The sequence below is a fragment of the Botryllus schlosseri genome, chromosome 16, assembly GCF_051294905.1.
Source record: "Botryllus schlosseri isolate E-star chromosome 16, Bs_hap1, whole genome shotgun sequence".
In the NCBI taxonomy this organism is placed as follows: Eukaryota; Metazoa; Chordata; class Ascidiacea; order Stolidobranchia; family Styelidae; genus Botryllus; species Botryllus schlosseri.
In genome coordinates this window covers 20,866,883-20,879,228 of record NC_137251.1, presented here as the reverse complement: position 1 = coordinate 20,879,228, position 12,346 = coordinate 20,866,883, and the positions used below count along the sequence as shown (strand labels likewise).

General features: G+C 44.0%; 1 protein-coding gene across 1 annotated transcript in view; it reads right to left on the bottom strand.

Moving 5' to 3' along the window:
* Positions 1-6,404: 6,404 nt before the first annotated feature.
* Positions 6,405-12,346, bottom strand: part of LOC145459364 (uncharacterized) — a 30,787-nt gene continuing 24,845 nt past the window's right edge. Inside the window, exon 12 of the mRNA XM_080338017.1 lies at positions 6,405-6,538. Coding sequence (XP_080194143.1) covers positions 6,469-6,538 — 70 coding nt within the window. The 3' untranslated portion in view covers positions 6,405-6,468. The remainder of the gene's footprint in view (positions 6,539-12,346) is intronic.

The following is a 12,346-nucleotide window of genomic DNA, read 5'->3' as shown; positions in this document are numbered from 1 at the left end:
AAATTTTGTCGGATTAGGATTGGATTTCGACGTGACACTTTTTTTCAATTGATTAGGATTAGGATTGGATCTACCGATTTTCGGAGATATTGATGTCCTGCGGCGAATAACGACAATGTTTTTCGTGCTGCTAAAATAGGGCTACCATATTTTGGAAATCTGAAAAGAGGAAACTTTTTCAAATTTTCAGACTTGCTATACTGGAGAAAAATCCTGAAAAAAAGGTAAATTTTTTACACTTCGTGGCCGGTTGACTAAAAAAAAGGTCAACTTGTCGGCTCAGCTCTGGAAATAGTCGCCGGAGCGTTACTTCAGTGCTGATTTACTATATTTCAGTTGAATTTAGCCCTATATTTAACCAAAATTCTCGAAAAAGAGGACAAAATCTCAAAAAAGTGAACATTGGGGCGTCCTTCGAGGACACTTTAAAAAATATCAAAAAAGAGGACGTGTAGTAACCCTAGCTAAAGTTACTTCATGTACTTTGGCACTCATTAAGCGTTTTATTCCGTTTTACAGAATTATATAGGCATATGATATCGGCTTTCCAAGTGAAATTCTAAGTTTGTATCGGAGTAGGATTGGAATATACAAAATGTCCGGATTAGGATTAGGATTTGAAGCTTCGGATTTGGATTGGATTATATAGCTGGTTCGTGGTACAAAACTTGAATATACCTCTCAATACAACATCCATTGTAGCAGTATATTTATTATACTCGAAGACTTTTCGGGTGCATCTTTTCAAGAGTTATCGGCACACTGAAGGGATTTAAACAGATTTAAAAGCAAAACCAAAAAGGCAAAGTATGACGCAACAATCAAAATCACAGACCATGAAATTCGCATTGTATCAATGGCAACAATAACAAACTACGAAGTATACGGACATACGGTATTATAGTAGCAGCACAATTTGTAAATAAACAATTACACGTACGGAACAACACGCACTAATGAGAAATTTGTAGGTTATAGAGGAAATCTTTCTGTCTGCATAAAATAGGTTTGCTCAACTGAATAATAGTAGACTCCAACACTTTTAAATGAAACACAGACCTACCACGCGCAATGACAGTGAACATATTGTCATCATAGTGCTGTGCACAGGCAAGGTTTTCGCTCAGATGCTGACCGATTGACGAAGCATATGCTTGGTAATCATCATAGCAGTCTGTTTTTGCTGCCAATTTGCACTGACGTGCAAGCTCCGTGCAATCATTTGCGCATGTTTTTGACCGAATTAATTTTGGGATATGCTGCTTAATACGCTCAAACAATCTTTGAGATGTACGTCCCACATACCTACTATCACAGTGGCACTTGTATTGGTAAACAAAATTACTTGCATCAAAGGCAGGAAGTACATCTTTTCGAGAGTTGGGTAACAAGCAGGGCTTCGGAGCAGCCGTAAATTTGCATTGCTCCAGCTCCGGCTCCGGAGCTTTCTTCTATCATACATCAGCTCCGGCTCCAGCTCCGGAGCAGCATTATTACCACTGCTCCGGCTCCAGCTCCGGCTCCGGCTCTGAAAACCATCGAAGGTGTCTGTCTGTATCAGGGGTGAGCAACCCGCGGCCTGCGGGCCATATGTGGTCAGCGAGAAGGCTTTGAGTAGCCCGCGAGCTAATTTCACATTATATTATCGAAATTCTGTTATATTATCGAAATTGAATTGCTCAGATTGTGAACTCGCTAGGCCAACCAGAAATATGATTAGTCTAGTCGCGGCACTTGGGATGTTATTGATGACTGGACTAAAATATCAGTCTCGACGCATTGGCAGATCCAGGGTCCAGTCACATCTGAGTAAATCGTCGTATATTACAATAAACTAAAAAAGCACTTTACTCCGTGCCACAGCATTAAAATTCTGATGCGATATTTTAACACTGGCACTGTACTCATTACCATTAGGCCATTACCATTACCATACAGCTTAATTCAATCTTTAAATGTGCGATTATTATTCAACTTTAACTGTAGTAAGGGCAAAATGGGCGGATATAACGACATGATCAATAGAAATTCGATTTGTACCAAATGGCCAATGGTTTGACGTTCGATATTGGTGCACTCGTTACCAGTCCATCCGGTGTCGGTCAAGTTTATCGGAATAATATTTTCCCGTTGAAATGAATCGAATAATCGAAATAAACACTGTGCCGTGCACATTGCGCCATGCCCATAACGAATTAAACTATGCAGTATGCACATTGCACATTGCACATTTACAAGTTTACGAAACAGATGATTACAAATTGGAAATCGCGTATCAAATCAGTAGTTTGTCTCCAACATAGAATTTTTCGCCTACTCTTCTGCCATCCCCTATTAAGCTCGAAAATCCTTACTGGAGATGACAATGATGCGCAGTAATGAATTGCAATTAGCATGCATAATTGCATACTCGCAATACTGTCCACTTTCGCGGCCCGACTAAAGAACTAACACGAAAAAACGAGTATTTGCTTATTCGATTCATAGCAATGATGAGACGGAATTTCTCGGCTCGTGCTCGTCATATCGGCATGTGCAACGAAATCACGTTTTTAACATCTCTCACATTTCGCGTAATACATAGTGATCATTATTTTCGAACCGTACAATTGGCCAACAAGGTTATACTGATGATGAAATTGCGGGTATGCCGAATACCCACAATATTCACAGGCATATGTCGCATACCGAGATTCGGCACTCATGTATGAAAATTGAACATTGAACATACGACTGCTCTGCTGTTGAACCCCAAGGAACATGGTTAGTCGGAAAATGTAGCGCCAAAGAGGAAAAGATTCTTAATATCGCGAAGGCCTGCTGTTGAATTCGGTGAACTCAGCAGATATGGTTGTTGCATATATAATAGCATCTTATGAAATACGTCGGAGCCGGAGCTACCCCTCAAATAACTGGCTCCAGCTCCGGCTCCGGCTCCGGCTGAATTTTATAGAGCTCCGGCTCCGGCTCCAGCTCCGGTAAAAATGCACGGCTCCGGGGCTCCGGCTCCGGGCTCCGGCTCCGGCTCCAAAGCCCTGGTAACAAGGGTTTCGTCGTGTACACTACATGCGTGTTAACGCTGTAATAGCAACGGTGAACAGCCGATTTAATAACCTTTTCAAATCGGCTAGACACGTTACCTAGCCAAGGTAGGTGTAAAATGCCGGGCATTTTTCTGGGCCATATTTTGGAGCTGTATCCGATTTTTTCAATACCCTAGAGATGGAGCATTTTAATATGTGGTCCGGATAGCCATTTTTGGAGAGAATCAAGTGGATATCATCCAATTCGCGTGACAGCTTTTCCGGTGAGCAGAGGCGCAAGGTGCGATTAACGAGAGATGAAATGAGGTTTAATTTACGCCGCTTCGGGCAGAATGAATCCCAACGAATGTAATGACCAGTGAAAGTAGGTTTTCTGTACACCGACGTTAAAAACGTTTGTCCTGATCTCTCTACTAAGACGTCTAAAAAGGGAAGGGCAGACGACAGACGCAACAATACTGTCTGGCTCCCTTTTTCTCGAGCACCTGTCTCGTTTCGCTAGACAGCATTGTTGCGTCCCAATGCCAATCTCCATAACAATGAAAAATTAGAGGCTGATTGTGGGGATTCCAGGGCCGCGAGCGGAATAAAATTTATATTTTCGTAATCAGTACGGCGGCAGCTTTCGATTGATACCCGTTTTATCAAATTTGATGCTCGGCAAGTCGGTCAAAAATCACCGTCAAATTGCCTGTAGCCAAATGGAAACTGTGACGTGATACAATTTCATTGAACCGTGCGATTTGCTTGTGTCGACACCATATAGGACACTATGATTGAACGCTCTCTCATTCGAAATTTCATGCTGGTGACGTCATATTTTGTGATACGATTGTTGATATACAATGTTCTTTCCAATTCTCTACTAGTTGCTGACGATTACCCCTGACGAGTGTCAGCCGAAAATATTCGGGTTCATTTCAATATGAATATACTATTTAATTGTATATTGAAGTTCTGTACCTCCAAGAAGCTCTTTAAAGTATATATATATATCGACTTTCAATTAAATAATTAAATAAAAGGGCAAAAGAAAACAGGAAACAAAAGAACACCAAGATAATCCGTTTTGGACCCTTGTAAATCGCCTTCAGCGTGGGCGGTCGTGGGCGTATTCGAGCGAAAGCCCTCGTGGCGCTAGCTCGGTCTCTATTGTCGAGCGCCAAGTGGTTCTATTCCAGCCACCTCTGCGCCATGGCTCCGTCGGAATGTGGTTGATGATGGCGGCGGCTGGTTGATCGTCTTGATGCCGCACTAGATGACCGATTAGGCGGAAGGTGAATATGTGCTCCGGATGGTGGATGCCGAGTGCGTAGCGGAGGAGTGCATCGTAGTTGGCGTTGAGTGTCTTAGCCAGCTTTTCTGTCAACGTGAGTGCTTCTACTCCGTAGAGAAGAACCTGCTCGACAGTGGTACGGAAAATGCGGGTCTTGAGCTGGGGTGAGGCACTTGAGTGGAAGAGGCAATGTAGCCGTCTTGCCGCGCCCCAGGCCTTTGCTCGCCTCGCCTTCAGTGCTTTTCCAGAGTCCGCGACGTCAATACCGAGGTATATAAAACTCTTGACATTCTTGAGCCTGACTTCTCCCAGTTGAATTGGTGTCGCGCTCTCCGACAGAGCTGGTATGGCCAGAACCTCAGTCTTCTTGGCATTGAACTGGAGGCCAATAAGAGCGGCGGCGGCCACTAGTTGGTTGATGAGGCGCTGTGCCGAGGCGGTATTCGGGGCAAGCAAGGCGAGGCCGTTTGCGTAGGCAAGAATACCTACGTGGATAGCCTCGCGAGTCGTACGCGTACGCGTTCCTTGCCATGGCCGCCATTCAAAGAAGTCCGAGTTGTCCGGGAAAGCCGTTCGTAGCACGAAGTCAAGGATTATCACGAACAAGAATGGTGCCAAGGTGTCACCTTGAAGCACGCCAGCCGAAGTGGTAAAATCTCCGCTTGGACCGTCATCTGTTTGAACTCGCGCTCGTGTGTCAATGTAGAGGGTCATAATGGCGTTCCTTATCACCTCAGGAATTCCATAGAATCTGAGGATCTTCGCCATGGCTGGGCGCGAGACCGAGTCGAAGGCTTTTGCAAAGTCAACAAAGACAGCCATAACATTCTTTTTGTGTGAGCAGCAGGTGTCAATGACTGTGCGCAGTGCCAAGATATGCTCTGTTGTACCGCGGGATGGTCGAAATCCATTCTGGACATTCAGGAGCTTGGTAGATACTTGCTCACGTATGCGAATGAGCAGTACTCGGTCGAACAGCTTGGCCGCGGTCTGCATGAGGGAGATGCCTCTGTAATTCGCTGGGTCAGTCGCAGCGCCTTTCTTGTATATAGGCACGATTTCGCTCTCGTGCCACTCTGGCGGCACCGGGCCTGTTCACCACCACTGTTCATGACGTCGAGGAGCAAAGGTGCAACGCCCGAGGTGTACGCAGCCGTTGGGATGCCGTCCGTACCGGTGGCCTTGAATTATGGTACATCACGCATGGCTATCCCGAGCTCAGCTAGCGTGATCAGGTTTGTATCGATGGCGAGAGGAATTGCTGCTAATGAAGGCGGTGCAACGAGCACATCGATGTCCGGTGCTGGTGTAGATAAGAGGGTCTCGAAGTGTGATGCGATGTCTTGCGTACAGGCCTTCACGCGGGTCCTCTTGAAGCCAACTAGTTCACCGATGGCTTTCCAGGCTGCTCTTGACCGGCCTGCTTCCAACTCGTTTTCCACGGAAAGAGCAATAGCTTCGACTCGATCCTTGCGAGCAGCGTTGTAAACGTTAGCTAGATGCGGAGCGGCCTTGTTAGCATCGCTATGTGCGTCCAGTGTTCCAGAGGTGTACGCGGCACTTTTGAGAGTCTTGAGGTTCTGGCATGCACTGAGCACCGCTGGGTCGGATTCCCAGGCTAATTTTGGCCGCGGCTTGCTATGTGCCTCACCGAGAGTTTCACGGGCTGCATTCTTGACTGCTGCCACAAGTGGCGCAAAGGCGGTCGGTATAGTATTTTGGATCTCGTGGGCGGGTATAGTATTTTGGATCTCGTATGGGCGTCGAGTGTGTGCATGGTAAAGTCTTTCATCTCATTTGCGTCCTTGAGATCAAGCCAATTTGGTAGGGGCTCTTTCGGTGTACGCTTCGGGACGAACGGTAGGCGTTCACGAAGCGTGGCCAACACCATCTGAAGTACCTTTTAGCAAGTCGTGTTCAGTGGTGCTTAATGTCAAAAATGCCACAAAGCATCCCTATAAAATACAATATAGTTGGTAATAAAAACACAATTTAAAAATTCTTACAGAATTATTAGGAATGTACTTTAGAGTTCCGGTATCGTTACAGTAAAAATGTGAGCAGTTCATCTCGTCAGCTCCATTTTTGCAATCCTAAACGAGCTAAAGTCAAGCGAGTTTTTGAATTAAATCCCGATCAGCTAACCGCTCATACATCCGTTTTGTCGCAAACTTTCCAAGTTGGTATGCTTGGCACTGGCAGACTCGTGCAGTTGAATCTATAAAAGAATAACTTGCGCACTTTTATGGCGCACGCTAAAGGCTGGTCAGCAATGACGTGCGGTCAGTGTAGGCAAGTGAAACGGTGCCTCACCTGTCGCCAGGATGAATAAAGGAAAATTGTGAAAACCTTCAACGATTATCGATTTTACCGTCGATGTTTTCATAATTATTGTTCAAAAATACGGCGTAAAAAGAGAGGTGAGCCAGAGGCGGGTCGTGCCTCGCCCGCGACAATGCAATTCATCGTAAACAGATCAGAATTCTTAATAACTGCGGTATCAGTCGAATGTTATTGCCGTACCGATTCTTAAAATTCGAATATTAAAGGGGCACTGCACTCAAAAAATGATGTGGTCTCAAATTGAAGGGCAGAACGAAAAAAAAATCGGCTGTGGCCATTTTCTTCAGAACGCCACCGTAATGGAGCTGCAATTTCTTGAAATTTCCACAGTGCCGCGGCTGCGCGTCATTCTCAGCCCGTTACATGGCACGATGTCTTTACCGTCGCACTTGCTCGACACGACATAATAAGGGAGTCACGCAGAAAACGAACTTTAGATAGTTGTCAGCCGATGTTATTAAGGAAATATGTCTAAAGTTCGTTCTCTGCGTGACTGCCTAATCGCGTCGAGCAAGTGCGACGATTAAGACATTGGAGCGTGAAGGTCCTGTGGAATTTCAATGAATTGCAGCTCCATTACGGTGGCTTTTGAGGAAAATGGCCGCGGCCAATTTTTTTTCGTTTTGCCCTTTATTTCGAGACCACATCATTTTCGGGTGCAGTGCCCCTTTAACAATCTCGGAGTACTGAAACCCCCTCAACAACGCCAGGAATATGAAATTCGGCTTTAATACTAACATAAGCTCAGACAAACGATAGCCAGGTGAGGTCCAGATGAATTTGCCTCACTCACTATTCGCTAACAATCGGGCGATCTCAACACATTGAAAGGCTCTATCGATTTCAGTGTTGTATAAATCGTGGAGTTGCGACGACCAGTAGGCTACGTAATGCGGAGCAAATACACCCCTTACTGATGTCGCTTCTGTGTATTTTCCATCCATACAATATGTAATGTTGATACGTACATATAGCGTGCGTTGTTGTTGTTGTTTGTGACAGTTATGATGTTTTTCGACTGCAATGGTCATTTAAACAAGGCTTATGTTAGGCTTACCATATTTCGGAAATGAAAAAAGAGGACACTTTTTCAGAAATTTCAGTCAAGCATAACTGGAGAAGAATTCTCAAAAACAGGTAAATTTCACCCGCTTCATGATCGGTTGACTAAAAAAAAAAAAAAAAAAAAAAAGGTCATCACTTCCACTCAGAGCTCAAAAACACGTTTTTCACTCCACATTACCAGGTGGATGACTAAAAAAAAAAAAAAAAAAGAAGGTCTTCACTTCCACTCAGAGCTCAAAAACACGTTTTTCACTCCACATTACCAGGTGGATGACTAAGAAAAAAAAAAAAAAAAAAAAAAAAAGGTCTTCTTTTCGCTCTGAGCTGAAATCACCACTTTTCCCTCCGAAATACCCGCCGGAGCTTCACTTCTGCGCTAATTTGCGGCATATCACTCGCAATTTCCTCTAAATCTGACCTAAATTTTCAAAAAAGAGGACAAAATCTCAAAAAAGAGGACAAAAGGGCGTCCTCCGAGGACACTTTCAAAAAAGTCAAAAAAGAGGACAAATCCTCTTAAAAGAGGACGTATGGTAAGCCTAGCTTATGTACTACGCTACATTATCATTACATATATGCCGACTTGTAGCACGACGCACTTGCTAGCTTTTGTAAGACATCGCTGAAGCGAATTAGATGGCGAGAGGGGCTTAGATAGACAGCGTGTGAACATGGATATTGTTATAAGAAACGGGTCGCCAACTCTATGAGCTACACAAAAAATAAATCAGGTAGATTTACAAAGAAATTTCTGTAAATTTTACAACGCATTACCGGTCGCAGTCAATAGCAGCGTGTAGTTTGTCATTTTACATTTTGATATGTAATATTAAATTAATTTAGCTGCTAAGTCAAGGTGCCAGAATTTCTTCGCAAGGTTACTGGCAGTTACTCGCTACGGCATTTTACCAAGCTATTGGCAAAATTGATTAGCATCCAAGCCCCAGAAGCCAATGTATACGTGGAAGTGCATGTCACTGTGATATCATTCTCGTTGCGATCTGACCTGATTCAACCTCGTTCGCGAGACAGAGTTAGGTCACACGGAACTGGTTGACCCTAGTACCAATTTCGGTATAGTGCATAGTTGGGTGCAAGAAACAGCTGACAATGTGGTCACACCATAGACATTATATTATCAGGCTGTGGCTACACGGTCGGTCTCGGCGGTTAGATTTGTTGTCACATATAGGCAGGCCGTGTTATTTTTGGCATTTCAGAAGCCAGATGCCAAAACTGCCAAAAATAAAAATTTGAAAATGCCAAACATAAGCTATTTTTGGCATAATGCCAAAAATAACACAATAGTATATTTCGTTTATGGCAGGGGTCGCCAACTCAAAACGGGTCGCGGGCCACTTTTCAAATTTCGTAGCGGCCGCGGGCCGCATGAATTCAATATCGATATAAAGTAGGCAAACACGTTTTAAAACTCTATGTCAGTACAACGCTGTGCTACCTAACATAGGCGAATGTCATAATGATCACAAAAGAAGTAACATTTTATTAAAGGAATAAAAATAGAACAGAATATCATCGTCATCAATTTCATTTTATTTTGAACTCTGAGCTGTGCACGATACCTTGAAACGCTTTTTGGGGCTAGCGAGATACGTTACTAGATGAAAGACCATCTCCACGTAAAGCTTGATCTTGTGAAGAAGCCCTAAGCCAGTGGTTCTCAAACCTTTTTAGACATGCCCCGCTTTATGGTACTGAAAATTGTCGTCCCCCTTATTGTCGCATCACAAAATGCATCCATAAAGCTAGCAATCCGAACGGATAGTTTAATGGCATGGATGGTTATGAATGTTGATGAGAGAATTCTATAATATAAAGTCGGGTCTGTACACAGAGCAATAACTATTAGTATGAACTGGAGGTAAATCGCGCATAGCGCGAAAATTTTTTCAGTTGACTGCAGCTCCGTGCCCCCTTCAGATACGTTCACGCCCCCACAAGGGGACGCGCCCCACAGTTTAAGAACCACTGCCCTAAGCCGTTATCTAAACGTCTCGGTCTTGGCAGTATTTCGGCCATTGCAGGTCAATTTCAGCATTTGCAAAATGTTTTCTTAGCTTTCTTCAGAAATCTCAAATCAAGTCGCGGGCCGCAAAATATGACCTCGTGGGCCGCATGCGGCCCGCGGGCCGCGTGTTGGTGACCCCTGGTTTATGGTGTTGTCTTAACAGGACCGCGTTGCAAGCGAGAAAAGCGTGTGTACCGGGCAGGTTTCTTAATCTGGGGTCCAGTCCACCCGTTAGGGGTGGAAGCTTAGTGTTCTAAATGGTGTGGACACAGCGAGATGAAACGGCTCACTGCATTCGGTTTACGTCATGCTCTCCATTTGTCCAAAGGCAATTTTATGACCGGCTTGCCGAGCGCTTAATTTGATAAAACGGGTATCAATGGAAAGCTGCTGCTGTACTGAATACGAAAATATAAATTGTATTCTGCTCATGGATCTGGAGCCCCAAAAATCAACCACAAATTTCGCATTGCGACCGAGTTTAACATTGTGACGCAACAAACTGTATGGCTCTTTCTCCTGAGCTGCAGTCTCGTTTTGCCAGACAGTTTTGTTGCGTCACAATGCCAAATTCGATCAAAATGCAAAATTCGAGGCTGATTTTGCGGGGTTCCAAATCCATGAGCATTGAGCATCATACAATTTATATTTTCGCAATCAGTACAGCAGCAGCTTCCGATTGATACCCATTTTTATCATATTTAGCGCTCGGCAAACCGGTCAAAAACGGTCTTTAGATAAATAGAAGCCATGACGTGAGGCAAATGCAGTGAGCCGTTCAATCTCGCCGCGTCCACACCATGAGGACACTATTGTGAAAGCATATGAAGTTTTGGGCAGTAAGAGGGCATAAAGAAAGCATGTCAGCTCTCACCTGAAAGCCTTGAAGTCCAGAGTCTAACGAGCTACCGGTACTCAGATATTAAAGAATGCGCTGTACTGTTAGTTTATTGATGAATGGCCGTGAATAATGGCTTTACTACATATTAGCAACCGGTTGAGTTTCTTTAAGGAACGGCAGATTAAGCTCACACGTGTTTTCATTCAAGCAAGCGGTGGAATAGTGTAAGGGGGAGAAGTGTGTGAGAAATACTGTTTGTGCAAAACTATGTAGGGAGCTTTATTTAGATTGATATAAATTTTTTAATCATGGAATTGTGATTTTCCCCCCTACAGTTACTCAGCTAAGATTGCAGGTTTTGTGTTCTCAATGCCGCGAGGGACTCCCTTTCAACCCAAACATGAAATTGAGTTTGGTCTGAAAGTTTGTGAACGTCGATCAGATTCTGGAGCAGTGCAGTCAGTCAAATGTCAGTTCTGTGTATTCATGGGAAAGGAAGAGAGCGTACCAGGACTCAGCAGCCGAAATACTTTAGACCGCCTTTTCGTCCAGAACTTTTTAGATCTGACTTGACTGGACAGCATCCAAAACAATGGGTTAAATATTCTCAGCTTAGTGACGAGAAGAAAAAAAGATTTTTCGGTGGTACTGTTGATATCAACAACACAATGAGAGGGTATTCCAACACTGAAGCAGCATTCACGGTAAAACTTAAGAAGTCCATCGTTCAAACGTTAATCGGAGATCTTTTCTTTGACGAGGATGACGATGATGAAGCGAAGGAGAGATCTCTTGATATGTTTAAAGAAATAGAAGGAGATAATGAAAATCTTATTGTGTACGTGAACTCAACGAAGTTGCTTCGGCTTGTAACTGAATTCCTTGCGCACGGCGCTTCGTTTCGCATGACAGCAAATCTGGTGGCATCAACGAGAATGAAACTGGGTTAGGGTGTTATTCTGGGTGTACCGCTTATAAATGTATTAACATTTCACGTGTAATATGTGCTGCGAATTTTCAGCGACTTTTCGATGATCTTACCAAGGTTTGGGCTTTCTCAGTTGCAATGGACTGCGGAAACAAGAGCGGAACAAACTATTTGGATCTTCGTGTGCGATTCTATTGGAAGGGAAATTTGCAAAATTTCCATGTTGCGGCTGTGCCCATCCCGGGTGTAAAAGGAGCACAGCAACTATTCAACTTATCTGTGCAAGTTCTTGATGTCCTTGTTCCAAATTGGAGAAACTCATTGATTGCTTTCTCCAGCGATCGTGAGCCAACAATGACCGGTAACGTTTCAGGCGTCGGTAGGAGGTTTGAACAAGCTGCTAATCACGAAATCATCAGTGTTTGGTGTGGCTTGCACCAAGTCGATCTGGTGATGCAATGTCAATATAAAAAGCTTCTCAACGAAGCATTCATCAACGATCTGTGTGCCTTGATTGGATACCTCAGACGTCAACAAAATCTTATCAAGGAAATGAAGATCACATGCCCCCGTTTTGTTGATACAAGGTGGGCCTCGATGAAGCGAGTTAGCAGTTGGTTTGAAGAGAATCGTGTACGGGTGTTGGAATTTTTGGCAGAAAAAAATCCCGCCTGTTGTCCATCAAAGGTCTGGTGGGTCGTTCTTCTATCTCTTGATCCTGTTGCAGGAATTGTTCAAAACACGGTGACAAAGCTACAAGGAAAATTTATCCTGGCTGAACAACAGCACTTCTACATCAAGGATCTCATTGGAAAGCTAC